Here is a 14,599-nt window from a genome sequence, read left to right as displayed (position 1 = left end):
ATACTATATCAGAACAAATTTTGAAGGGACCCTATTAAATGAGAAAAGGGAAAGTTTGAAAATGTGGTCCATTTGCACATCAGAGAGATGTGATGAATCAAGCCTTCACATGGAAAAGGGGGGAACATTTCAACTTGGGTTGGCCTTCTAGTCGTGTTCACATCAGGGAACAAGTGGGATGTGGGGCACCTTATGGTGCAGTTTTCTCCAAGTTTAAAGGCCATTTTTTTTAATAGGCAGGCTAAGTTCAAAGGTCCTTTGGCTTTAGCCTTTTGATGGGCAAGCTCTAGGGTGAAGTATGGGGCCATGAGGTTTTGAGCAATTAATGAATAATATTCAATTTTGTGAAAGACTATTCAAGATCTCAAATAATGGATCAAGAGATAATCTTTGTTGGAAGAAATGGTATTGAATAGCCGACATCTCAGTTCTGCCTACATTTTTGCTCAGCAGGCAACCAAAATTAGTGGTTGTCCCTCTGTCTATATGTGAATGCATATGTCTTCTGTCTACAAAATGAATCACAATGGTAGTTTATCGTTATCAGAATGACTCCACAGAATTACTGTAGATTTGGAAATGAGATTTCTATCACGGTATCACCCTAATCAAGGGTTGTTTCTTTTTACTACCAAAGAAAACTATGTACCATACATAGAGGTTGTTGCTTACTACCCAAGCAACAAGGGTTGAACAATAAAACAAGACATGGGATAAGCAATAAAACAAGATTTGATGTTTCCACCCAAGTAGTCTCATGGCTCGTTACCACAATACCACCTCTATGAGGACTCTGCTTTATTTCCCCTTGGTCCACCTACATCGCACGTGAAGTTTGGCATACTCGGTATAGATAGTATGCTTATACGGTTATACACTAATTTGCTCTCTAACTTTAGCCAGTTCACTGGATATGCTCTTAAAAAGATGCATGAGTGCCATGGTCATGACACCAAAGCATTTCTCGACAATTACCAATACTTACAGAACTGGTAACTACTACTGTAACACCCTCAATTCCTTTGGGAACAATTGAAAGCTGGCGAACTCGTCAAGCATATGTAGTATTCCAAGTTTCCAACTTTTCTTACCAGCCTCGTAGTTCAAGCTTTGTAAGGAGAAATCTCCAGGGGAGGCCATATGCTTATTTTTTATATTTTGAACCAAAGTAAATCCCTGTGTTAAAATTTAAGAAATGTTTCACTAGAAATATGCCCATTCGGAGGTGAATTCAAAGAAAAGATATTTAAGGTCTTGCTATTATCAGCGTCCACTGCAATTGCAAAAGCTACACTTAGCAAATTTTGTGATCTTTTCCCCAATAAATGTCAAGCTCTTACATTTTATCACACCTTCCAGTTGTTGCCGTTGCTTATGCTTATTACACAACATGGAAGTAGATGATAGAAATACAGTACACAGTGGGTTTTATGGGACTCTTCCATCACTGCTAGCAGACAGTTCAACCGTTCTAAGTACTACAACTCCTTATGCAGGCATGGGTTCTTTGAGAAGCTTTAGGAATAAATATTACTACTTTTTATCAACACAATTCACGATATTTAAAGAAAAATATTGTCAAAGGAAGCTGATCGACTGCTAACAGCTGACATTCCGCATAAAATAATTAGTTTCTCATTGTAACAGTTGTGGTAACACGATATTTTCGTAAAAACAAAAACAAAAAAGAGAAAATAATTTGTCTTGGGGGAGAGGCTGCAGTAGATCAAGAAAGAAATGGATATTGCCCATGTTCAACAACCATTGCTAACTACATTTACAAGGAAAAAAGATACAGAAGCTCCTAACAAAAAATCCAATGCAATGACAAACCTAACTTCTCAAGATGTATATAGCTTAGAGAGGTCTTCGGAAAATTCCTTCCTAATGGCTTCTCTCTTGAGCTTTAGAGCAGCAGTAACCAGACCAGATTCAGGAGTCCATGCATTTGGAAGCAATTTGATCTTAGCAGGTATCTCAAATTTCTCCAAGCGCACCTTCTTTCCAACCTGGTGAAGAAGGCAGAGTACCAATATACAAACTAAGTGAAACAAGTAGGTAGAACACAACATGCATGTGTAGAAAACAGTGTATGAGTAAACAGAGAATCTAGAGTATTTTACTTTGGAAAAAAAAGTGATCATAATGAATTTTTACAGTAAATAAAAATTGATATCATACTTTTAGCACTGAAAAACTTGTGGCGTGCTCTTAGACTTTAAAAAATCATTTAAAGTATCAAGAGTTTACGATTGTTACGAGCTCTAACATCAGTGTAACAGAGATTAAAATGGAAAGTCAAGATTGTGTGCAAACCTTCATAAGTGATCCAAGAACTTCCTTCAAAGTTTCTTTTTTCTTACATAACTCTGAAAAATCAGTAAAAGTAATGCCATTCTTCTCCGCCCAATCTTCAAGCGCGTGCTGGGAAGCCACCACAATAGCCACACAGTAACTATGGAATGGATCAGCATGCATCATGATGTTGTCGACATAGGGGCACTCACTTAGAGCAGCTTCCACCTGAAGGGGGAAATTGATTTGTATTAAATGCAATCGAACAGGATCCAGGCAGAATCACAGAATACAACATTTACCTTTCCAAGCGAGACATACTCTCCATGTTGAAGTTTCACAATATCTTTTTTGCGATCAATTATTTCAAGACAACCATCAGAGTGAAATCTCCCTATGTCGCCAGTGTAAAACCACCTCATTCCTCTCTCGTCAACCTTTTCAAGCACAAAACCAGAGTCATTTCACAAGCCTCAACACCAAAAATTGACTTCTGGGTGGTCAGACGACCTAATTTGAGATTCAAAACACATTTAGACTGTACCTTGTATACTTCTTTAGTTTTTTCCTCGTTTTTGAAATAACCTACTGTGACATTTGGTCCACCAACAAGTATTTCACCTCGAGGCATTGGTGAATCTGTAGTCAAATACCCACCTTCAGCCCAATCAATCAACTGAAATAGAAAAAATTGATACCACATTACTTGCAAAGTCTAACTTGATATGATAGGCGACAAAACAATCACTTAATAAGAACAATCATCCTGTAGGCAGACAATTAAAAAGATGTATATTTTGGGGCACAAAGACATCAGCTATTACTAGTCTAATCTAGAAGTAGCTCAGCTTAGAGATGAAGGTATAGCACAACAGACTCGTGTGACACTTGGAGAAACATACAAATAAATGATTGCTACCAGCAAGAGAGAGAAGATAGGTCAAAAAGGATTGAAGTTCAACATAAGCCTGTAATGTGAAACTAAATGACAAGAGAGAGTTCCACTAAACTAGAAGTGTAAAAAGCAAAGCGATCAGACAGTAATCGGATAGGGAAATTAAAATTCCATTTTGTAGATCTTCCGAATAATGATTTTGAAGGATTATACTAGTACATATGTGAAAATAGAACCTCGCTTGCTGATCAAAAAATAAAAAAAAAATAGAAAATTTAAGACACTAGTTATATAGCAAAAGACAACTCCATTGAGCACATTATCATTAATCATCAAGTGTAAGTATACGCATATGAAAGGTCAATAAATAGTTCCAAAGACAACCTTAATGAAAGAACAAGGTAGTGGTGCACCAACACGACCAACAGACATATCATCATACTCGGAAAACGTCCCACCAGCACAAGTTTCAGTGAGACCATACCCTTGCCCAATTGGGGCCCTGAAATGAAAATGTCAGTGTTAAAATAAAAGGATAACAACATCAGCAAAGACTATTCTTTTCCTTCACATGGCTTATTGGCTAATCTATGCAGTAGAAAGTCTCATTGACATTACTCGGGAACAAACCCTAAAGACCTACAATTATTTGCTTTTCTCTATCCTAATACGGTAAGTTCTGTAATTGCTTGTATCATTTAAACAAAATAATATTAGCGGTGCCCAACTAAGGAGAATAACGTTGAAATTGCTTAGCCTTGTTGTAATTTACAAGTGATGCAGAAACACCTTGCAGCTATGATTTGGTCTCTTAAAAGAAAGAAGGCAAATGATTTTTAGGTTAAGGCCGTCTTCCAACCTGTTGGTCCCCTCAGAAGTGACCGTACTACAAATATACCTTTCAAATTATCCGCAAAACAATCATTTACAATAAATAAGTCCAAATTTCTTTTCAATGTGAAGGTAAACGAGTCACTAAAATCATACTAACCCAAGACATATGTTGATGAATCTTTGGGTATCACCAGAGAGAGGAGCCCCGCCAGACAGCAGGAAACGGACACGACCTCCTAGAATTGCTCTAACCTTTCTGAAAACAAGAAAGTTCCACAGAATCTTCTCTAAGCCCCATGCCCCAAACCAACTTCCATTCATTGCTGACAACCTCCGACCAAATGCGAAATCAAATAGTCTCTTGGCTAGTCCACCTTTTGCATCTACCTGAAATGTTAGAAACAATGAATGAGCATACAGGAGAAATGGTAACAACAATAACAACATCAACAAATTCTGAATTAAAATCACTAACTTTCTTCCTGACACCATCGCGAACGCGATCAAGAATGGCAGGTACAGCAGTCATCACAGTTGGCCCTAATTGTGAAGCATCACCCTTTGTACCCCTTTTTATCTTGTTTGACGTATCGGTCAGAGTCAAGGGAGATCCATATCCAATGGAACCTCCAACTGCAACTACTACATTCTACAATACATATATTAAGATAAATTAAAGATAGAAAAGATGAAGTTTGTAACTGTTTAATGCCCCTAGTTTCAAATCTGAAAACTGCTTCATACCTCAGCTGCTAATTCGAGTATATGTGCGAGCGGTAGATATGCCAAGTAAACATCCTTGCTTCCAAGGCCCGGAACAATCGTCATGACAGCAGAAACCACAGCAAGAACATTTCTATGGTTCATCATTACTCCCTAAAGAAAGTGAATAAATTATAGAATAGTATCAAGATATATTTAATGTATACAGTATACACTATCGAGATACATAAAACATATAAGATTCACACTATGCGTGCTTAAAAATTAGAAATCGATCCCCTAAGGTACTAACATGGCATTCACTCATTCAGAAGTATATAATCGGTTACAAATACTATCAACAGGTTAGATGCTATCATGAGATAAAACCTGTTTGCAGAAACAAGATACAGTATGAAATCCAAAATACATGAAACATGAACAGGACGCCGCTTGGGAGTTTTGGTAACGAGCTTCGAAATATGTTGGGCGAAGTGGTTTTCAAGTTTTTGTAAAAAGGATTTGGGTGGAAAACCAGTAGAGAGTTGGGGAAATATTGGCCTTTTTGGCGAAAAGTCACTGTAGAGGTTTTGGCTTTACCAGAAAGACTCGTTGGATTATTTTGTGTGGAGACTTGCAAGTTTATCAACCTAACATTTTTTGCTTTTCTTTACTATATACAATTTCATTCGCTAGAGTAGCAACGAAGGGATTCTGATACAGATAAAGTATAGGAGTTAAGGAAATCCTCATTATTTACTTGTCCTGACCTTAGGCAGTCCAGTACTCCCACTTGTATACATTATAACTGCGATATCTGCTGAAACAGGCATATCAGAGTCAGATGGATTTTCTCGGCCAACTTTCTCCACCTCAGCAAACGAAGTAACTTTCCAGTTAGTGTTCCTTTCAGCCAATGAGACTTCAGATGATATGCCATCGTCATCTATATAAATCACACGTTTCACTGAGTCAAGCTGCCCGTTTATGTCAATAAGCTTCTTTAGTTCCTTGCGGCCGCAGATCACTGTTGAAACTTCTGTCTAGAGAACCAGATCAAAATAAGTAATTAGGTGTCAAGAACTGATGTTCTTATTTATATTAACTAAGTTTGAAGAATTTACTGATAAGTTTTTATTTTATTTCAAAGCAACAATATAATGTTGTGAGATATTGTTTCTGCAACTATCAGCATAAAAATCAAGACCCCAAGGCAGAAAAAGGAAGAGAGATGATACCTCATTTAATGAGTAAGCAAGAGCCTCCTCTCCAAGTGATGAATATATTGTCACAACAGTGATATTACGCCTGAAGCATCCCTGGTTCAAAAACAAAATACTAGCTTTATCAACATAATGTAACTTGATTTAATGAAAACTTAAACATTAGCCTCAAGAGTATAAGAGTGCAATATCTTCTGTAAATACCAACTATCCTAGAATACCATTGGACCTTTATACTTGAGAAAACAAAGATGTGGTACATGCAAGGAAATTAGCATAAACTCCATAAAGCAGCAAAAACTTGTTAATATGCAGGAATATGACAAAGATAAACTTTCTACATGGTAAATTGATTAAGACAATTTAAAATAATTACTCAACTCATCAGAACTTTACAAAAAAATATTTGTATATTTACTACTTTTTTGGGTACTATAGGCCATATTACCAACTGGTTCAGCATTTTCACATTTTCTTTTCTCTGAAGACAATAATGCCACATTGAAAGTGTTGCTAGGACAAGAAGAACAACTCTCCATAATACAAGTGGGAATACAGAGGATAGTAAATGCAACGTAAGCTAGCTACCTGCAGTGCAATAAGCCACTCTGCTCGTGTATCAGCAAAGATTGCAACACGTTCTTCTTTTCCATGTCCAAGCTGCACTAAACCAGACGAAAAGCCACACACTGCTTCAAAAGCTTCACCATAACTTAGCCACTCATAGTTTCCCAGATGAAACTTTTCAAAGGACCTTCCATCCTCACTCACTTCCACCTCTCGAGCAATCAATTCCCGAGTACCAAGTAAGTGCTTACTAGGGTACAGCTTACATGACTGCTCGAACAATTCCGCAAGTGTTGTGATACCTTCCCATGCAGATTCCACAGGCTTAAGAAACCGATAGTTACGAATTGCATACCCAGGTTCCCCATCAACTTCAACGGGCAACCCTCGTTTCTTTCCATTCTTTGCATTCCGAAACAGAATAGACATTACAATAGGTGCAAAAATTCCAAGCAGATAAGGATTCATTTTCTAATATCACGTTTCACCTCTACGCTCTCCCCTGCCACCAATTTTTTCCACTTATTATAAAGAAGCAATTGATAGCCCAAAAGGCGGATGATGGATCCAAATCAAATCATGGTAATATAACATGCTGAGCTGATTTACACACTAACAGTAACAACAACAAACATGAGCACGTATGATTAAACAACCACGTATACATGTAAAACATACTTTTGCATGGCGTTCGAGAGAGCTTAATCAGTGGATCAACATACATAAATACATACATACATAGATACATACAGCACAATTCAGAAAACGAAACTAGAAAAAAAAAAAAACATGAAACGTACCTTTAACAAAGAAAAATAATGACAAGTAGTGGGAGAAATATATTTTTTGGTTATATATGAAAGAGAAAGAGAAAGAGAAAGTGGGCGGAGAGAACCAAGAGTTTCACAGTTGGAGTTTCAGAAGACTTGTTTTCTCAACAAAATTTTTTATTTTTATTATTATTGTTACTATTTTCTCACCAACACTCGTGCAACTGGGTTAGCTATCTAACTCTAGTTCCCCACGTTAATTATTGCCACTTGTCTCTTTGTGTTCTACTATCTATCTAACTCCTTCACTTCAACGTTAAACCCCACGCTTATTTGTCTCTAGCATAATGAAATTACTTATTGCTTACACTTTAATTAAACAAGTTTTTCATGCTTCAACTAATAATTGTCATGGATCTTACATTGGAAACAGATCAGTGTCAGGAAACTCATTCCAAATAGTATATGACTGCCATATTTTTTTTTTTGGTTAAACCACATTATATATATATAAATATGCACTAAAGTGCGTCAGGCACCTGAACGTTCATGTTCATTGTTGTCCTCATGCAATTGTCTGAGTAAGCAGGTGGGTGATTCCATCTGGGAAAACAGAATTTTAAATAAATGAGCACAACCACAGATATAGATGGCTGGAAAGGTACTTTTATTACTTGATCTATCTAGGCCGAAAATATCGGTCGATTTAGAAAAATCGCCGATATATATTATATTTTCAGCTATCCGACCCGAAATGTTAGAAATATCGGATTCCAAAATTTAATACTGTTTTTAAACCGTTTATATATAAAACTTGTATAAAGATATAAAACATACGATATATTGGATGGCGCATTTGAGCCCTCGGCTCTCTCCCTCCTCGGCGTTTCTTCCACATGACTGCCATATACTATACTGGTCTTTGCAGCAGAGGCATGACCAACACGTTCATGTTCATTGTTGTTGTCATGCAGCTTGTCTGACCGAGCGTGTGTTTTGTGATTACTGTGGGACCAAAGAGAATTTTAAATAAATGCTTACAACCACAGATATAGGTGACTGGAAAGGTACTTTTCTCATACTTGATTGGGAAAAATATGGCAAGTGAATAACATTCGCATAAATTCATGTGATGGGAAAGGATGCCAGTGTTTGTATAAAACAAGAGGCCCTAGAATGAGAAAGAATCAGCTTGGGGAAATAATAAGACAGGATTTTGTTTGGCTCAGATTTAAACATTGGTAAACACTCACTAGAAACCAAGGCCCAAAATATCGATAAATATATCAGTGTATTCAAAAACCAATATATATCGGATATATCTATTTTTTTGGTGACTAGTCCAAACTATTTAAAATATCGGAAATATCGAAAATATAATATAGAAAATATCATAAATATATTAGAAATATCAGATTTATATTAAAAAATAGTCAAAAAATAAACCAATATATATCGGATATATCGATTATATCGGCGATATAAAGTTTTATATCGGAAAAAAAAGAATTCAATATTCGGTGAATATATATCGGAAATATCAATATCGGTATACCAATTTACCAAGATATATCAGTAATATATCAAATATATCGACGATATTTTGGGACTTGCTAGAAACATAACCTTAAGTCCATAACCACAGTCCACGATCACATCTCTCTTTGTTCCATCTTTTCTTCCACTAAAATCGTAGGGGTGGGAATTTATTCCAGACCCTAAGATATATATAAAAATAAATAAGATACTTTCACTATAAAACACATACCATAATATACCAATTTTCAATTAAACCAAAATATACACCCAATTCCAGATCTTCCAATAACTTGTTTTATATCGGTAATATATCAGATATATCATAACTTATTATTCTTAATACTTATTTTTGGGACTAAAACTAGAAACATCACCTTAAGTCCATAACCACCGTCCACCGGCATCACATCTATTATAAAAATAATTTATGATATTCAAATAGTTTTTTGTTCCTTTTTTTGATGTTATAATTAATTTTAGTGAGGTTTCCACTAGGATTATTTTAGATTGGTTGAACTTTGAGTTTGTAGATTTTAAATTTTTGTAATATAAATGAGTTTATTGATGTAGTTGGTTGGAAAATATATAGGCCTACTACTCGCGACCCGAGGTTAATATCTTAAAGGGCTTTAAATGTTTAGGGCGGGCTGGCCCACCCGGCCACAATCACCACTCTCTCGCTTTTTTTTTTTTTAAAGCAACGGGTAACCATTCAACACTACTATAATTTATTTCGCTCACAGAAAAACTGACAACATAATATATGGTCTGCAACCGTCCAACCAACCCATCTGGCACATGTAGCCGTATGCAATTAACGTCATATACACAATTCAAAGACACGGTCTACAATCTACTTACAAAGTACAAACATTACGATCCCAGTCTTGGCATATCACTATGTCAAGTTTGTCTACAACATTCCACCCTTTTTAATTTAATTATTATTAACAAGCAGAGTAAAAGTAAATTTCAGTATTAACTATTTCAATAATCTCTAAGTTTAACTATTTCACTCTGTTATATAGATGGAGAAGTGGTCAGTTAACAAAACCTTGACTCTAGGTTTAACAGACACGATAACCAAACAGTCCTATGGTTCTATGATTAATATATAAATATGAGTCTGTTTCATGGAAAAAAAAGATAACCAAACAGCAACGTTAAACAAAAGTGAAACAAAAGTAAAACACAATCGGTACCAGAAAGAGGATGGTGGGTATCTTTCATCACACATAAATGTATCTTCTAATGCCATCACTACAAATTAGTTTTTCACAACATACCGACAAATGGAATGTTAAATAGGTAGATTAGGCTGACAATTTGCTGAAAATTAGATAGATAACAATATAACATACATGATCAAACAAGTTTTCAAGAGTTGTACTGCATATTTAAAGAATAGATTTAGGCAGGTTCATTCTAACAAAACATGTATGTTGGAGCTACCAAAAACTTGAGTTTCTAAAGTAACATGCACAATAAACACGAGCGAACTCGGTTACTAGTTATACTAGAAACACTCGGAATCAGTAACTAGGGAACAGTTTGAAAAGTTTAAGTGCCTGTTGCAAGCCCTCCTGCTTCCTACAGTACTTCGCAAACCAAGCACCTGCAAAAGATTTGAGAACCAATTTAACATGCGCTAGGTTAATGTATATAACTGCAAGATTACTGAAAAAGAAAAACGATTACCCATCAAAGTCTACCAACCTCGCATGAACTTCTGCCCCGGAGTTGTAATCTTCATCATCCCAAAGTTGATCCTCTCAAACAGAGAGGACTTTTGAATGTAAGAATTGAGAATCACCAAATTAGTTTCATTGCCATGAAATCTGCTGCTGGACTTCCTTTGACTTTATAACAGGGACACTAGCAGGTACCTTATCCATTGAGGTCATTTTCATCAGTGCTTCTTTCAGGAAAATTTTTGCAGTTCTGTATCTCTCTTTAGTAAGTGACCCTTCCTCAGCAAGTTTGAGAGAGTCTGCACGCAAATCACTGAAACACTTTGCTACGAATTCCGGCCCACTGTCTTGTGACCCGTTGCAGATATCTATATTCTTCGCATCCCTTGTCCAACGTTTAAGAATGTAACAAAATGGTATATCAAACACGCCAACAGCAAAGAGAACTACCATAGCATGTCTACAGATATAACCTTCAAACTCAAACAAACGACAGACACAAGAAACTTTGGTTTCACAGCTATTAAATGTAACTGCATAATCTTTTACACCTCTCACCCCATTCGGCTTCATTTTCAATTCCTTGACGATGTAATTTAAATCTGCTCCTTCTTCCTTCTGAATGCGCACTGCAGTGCACGAAGGAATTTGTAGAATCTCACCTTGGAATTTCTTGAACACATCCATAGTGTATATAGATGACATTTGGGCTTCGTAAGGCGAACCTGTAATCAAATTGGGTGTTCTGCGGTATGTTTCAAGATCTGCTTCCTCTTCAGCACTATAACTTTTTTGCAAAGCGAACTCAATTTGGTCAATGAAGTCCTTCAAGTTCGTCTTTTGGGAAACATAACCATCAAAGAAGGAAGTTACAATTTCTTCACGATGGGAACTACACACTCCAGCAAATAGAGTGTCCTTTAAGTACGCTGGGACCCAATGCATGCGATCTTCGTACAATGTCTGAAGCCAGTCATGATCTGTGAGTCCATAAGCTTGAATTAACTTCTTCCATCTTCTCTCAAACTCATCAACTGTTAGCGAATCGTAAACACATTTATCAAGCTTATACATGAAATTTCCGTCACTTTCACATAATTTACCCAATTTCTCAGGGACTCTTCTCATAATATGACACAGGCAAAGTCGATGACGGGTTTGAGGAAATGGAAATGCTTCCGCTACTGCTAATTTGATGGCTTGGTGTTGGTCTGTGATTATGGCCTTTGGAGGTCCGCCCTGCATCACTGTAAGCCATGTTCTAAACACCCAAAGAAATGATGCCTTTGTCTCATCTGTTACTAGTGCACATCCAAGTAACACAGATTGCCCATGGTGGTTAATCCCAACAAAGAGCACAAGTTTAGTCTCGTATTTATTCATCAGGTATGTAGTGTCAAAAGCAACGACATCACCGAAGTGGGCATAATCAACTCTAGACTTGGTATCAGCCCAAAAAACATTTCTCAGACGCTGTTGGTCGTCTAGCTCCATGGCATAAAAAAATCTGGGATTCGAAACTTGTGCACGCATGAAATACTCGTAAATGGTTTGTGCATCTCCGGCAGATAAGGACTCTCTTTGCTCGTTATCAAAAAGATGTCTGCCATTTTTATCTATGACCTGTAGTTTCTTAGGCCTGCCTCTCTTGGTTGGTGGGACCATTGTCTTTGACACATCTATATCGGACGATTTTGGAGTTTCATTACATGTACTGATCAAGGGTGATTGGAAAATACACGCACTGTGAGGATAAAGTTCATGGTTATGTTCCTTCACAAACTTTATGATAATCCATTTTCCATTCTCATATCTCTTCACCTTCATCATTGCTTTGCAATCTAATCTTGTAGTAGGTCTTGGGTGATCCACTTCTTTCCTGTTCAATTTTATACCTTCTCGCGAACAAACATATGTTCTACCAATGACTTCATTGTTCAATTTAGAACGCCGAATGAACCTCTTGCGAATACCAAATCCCACATGCCTAGCATACTGACCGTAAAACAAATAAGTTGCATGTTCAGATTCAAACTCCCTACCAATATAGGGATTTAAACTGTTTGGATCTATGCTATTTGCATCTTCAACTGTGATGGGCTCCTCCTCTAAAGAAAAATTCTCTTCAACTTCATCACTAAAAATGTTTGCTTCAACTGTGGTGCAGTCCCTCACAGAATAGTTCCCATCAACATCATCCAGAACAGGACACGTCCCACCTTCAGTGGCAGCAGAATCCTGACAGAGTGAACTTTCTTCCATAATGTGTTCTACTGTGTAGCTGAAAATTCAATTACTGAGTGGCCGTGATGCTAAGAATATCCAATTTGATTTCAGAAATCCAGTGTTGATTATTCCCACAAGAATGGACTGCACAACAACTGGCTGAATTTAGTTTTCAATCAAAGCATAAAACATAAACAAATATTTAAACAGCATCCATAACTAATTTTATGATTTCATCTCTTTAATCAGATGCAGCTTCAAGCAATTGGTTTTCAAGTAAAAGAAGCCTAGATAGGGTAGTCCAAGTGTCCAACGAAGGCTGATCAAACCATACTTATATATCTTTAACAAAGTTTAGAAACAGGAAAAGAAAATTTAGATAACCATAAATATGCCCAGTGGAGTCCAATGTTGTCACTGAAATCTCAGATATTTCATAATTGTCTTAAGTTTGTGGAAGTTATATGTTACAAACTATACCTACACGCGCACAACTAACACTATATTCATCCCTGCATGATACAAAATAGAAATAACATCCTCAAAAACTTTCCGTTGCCAAATGCTAAGGTTTCAGTTCTATAATTTAGAGAAAGGTACTACACCCAAAAGGGGAAATAAGATATAAAAGATAATGAGCAAACTGCAAAAGTAGGGGTAAAATTCGAGCTTATCGAGGCGAGCTTCCCTATGCTCAAGCTCGGCTTGTTATTAACCAAGGTTTAAAATAAGCTCAAGCTTGGCTCATACATTATATGAACGAGCTCGAGCCGAGCCCAAGTAGTTCGGTTTTTTACACTGGAGATGGTATTTGAGCTTATCGAGCCGAGCTTCATCATGCTCTTTTATTACACGAGCTTTAAAATAAGCTCAGGCTTAGCTAGTTTATATTTGAAGGAGCCCAAGCTGAGCAATTAACAAACAAAAGTAGGCAATTAAAATCTGGAATGGAATGAAAAGGAAGAGAAAGGTCATCTCCCCCTTCCAAACTATCTTGGTCACATAATCTTCTTTGTTAATAGGGTAGAGTGCCAATTAGAAATTCCATACACAAGACCCATGGACCAGCCAGCCATTTAGACACTAAAGATAACTACAGTAGTAGAATGCATTATAAAGTAAATAGCAACCCAAGGATATAAACGAAGCCATCGAGTCCCTTCAAATAAATTTCCAAGCATCTTTTCAAATGAATAACAACCCCCACTAGAATAAGAAACAGGGTACCAAATCTTAAATCTTATGATGTCTTTGTTTCCATAAAAATACCAAACAACAGAAAACCGTTTAACTGCCCCTAAAGCATACAAATTTAAGAAATAGCCCCATACCAAAAATGGCTCAAGAGTAGACCACACACATTTATTAGACACATCTCAACCTTGAAACTTTTTTTTTAGCATTTTGTGATCATTACTTGTTCTAATTTGATTATAGTTATACATTCAAATGACTAGTACTAAAATGTGGCACTTGACTATTTGACAATGACTTCATTCATAGGTATATATACATGAGTAATAAGACAAAATACTAGTGTTGAGTTGAAACCCTAGATGGAAAAATCTAGGGTTCTTCCAACTCTTACATCAATATTAACAGTGTGTGTGTGTGTGTCGACTAAAAAAGAGAGTAAAGAAAAAAGTATACCTGTGAATCAAGATTGTTTTTTTTTCCTGGTGAGTATCGAAAAAGATGAGTGCTACAAAACAACGCTTACGATGCAGCGCACTAAAAGCAACTTAACTTATCGTCACGAGTGGGTGCTGATCCAATAGGGATGTCAACGGGCCGGACTTGAACAGGACTCATCTATGTCTAAGTCTAAGTCTCGTTCAAATTATATTTACATTTAGA

General features: G+C 36.6%; 2 protein-coding genes across 3 annotated transcripts; both read right to left on the bottom strand.

Annotated features, from left to right (window-relative positions):
• Positions 1 to 1,575: 1,575 nt before the first annotated feature.
• Positions 1,576 to 7,699, bottom strand: LOC147501046 (long chain acyl-CoA synthetase 9, chloroplastic-like). The gene is made up of 12 exons (XM_086606083.1): positions 7,317 to 7,699; positions 6,538 to 7,018; positions 5,965 to 6,045; positions 5,497 to 5,769; positions 4,769 to 4,900; positions 4,500 to 4,673; positions 4,182 to 4,411; positions 3,575 to 3,692; positions 2,840 to 2,971; positions 2,598 to 2,732; positions 2,317 to 2,523; positions 1,576 to 2,009 (listed from the first exon to the last, which is right to left on the bottom strand). The coding sequence occupies exons 2-12, from the start codon at positions 6,982 to 6,984 to the stop codon at positions 1,842 to 1,844; spliced, it is 2,097 nt and encodes a 698-aa protein (XP_086462209.1). The 5' UTR covers positions 6,985 to 7,018; positions 7,317 to 7,699; the 3' UTR covers positions 1,576 to 1,841.
• Positions 7,700 to 10,144: 2,445 nt separating this feature from the next.
• Positions 10,145 to 14,526, bottom strand: LOC147501045 (protein FAR1-RELATED SEQUENCE 4-like). Of its 2 annotated transcripts, none has more exons than XM_086606082.1 (3): positions 14,393 to 14,526; positions 10,524 to 12,886; positions 10,145 to 10,440 (listed from the first exon to the last, which is right to left on the bottom strand). In XM_086606082.1, the coding sequence occupies exon 2, from the start codon at positions 12,776 to 12,778 to the stop codon at positions 10,649 to 10,651; it is 2,130 nt and encodes a 709-aa protein (XP_086462208.1). In that variant the 5' UTR covers positions 12,779 to 12,886; positions 14,393 to 14,526; the 3' UTR covers positions 10,145 to 10,440; positions 10,524 to 10,648. The 2 variants fall into 2 exon arrangements, with proteins under 2 accessions (XP_086462208.1, XP_086462207.1); XM_086606081.1 differs by having other exon boundaries at positions 10,542 to 12,886.
• Between the last annotated feature and the right edge of the window lie 73 nt (positions 14,527 to 14,599).

Source organism: Coptis chinensis, chromosome 4 (genome assembly GCF_015680905.1).
Source record: "Coptis chinensis isolate HL-2020 chromosome 4, ASM1568090v1, whole genome shotgun sequence".
In the NCBI taxonomy this organism is placed as follows: Eukaryota; Viridiplantae; Streptophyta; class Magnoliopsida; order Ranunculales; family Ranunculaceae; genus Coptis; species Coptis chinensis.
This window is presented reverse-complemented; position numbering and strand designations above follow the sequence as displayed.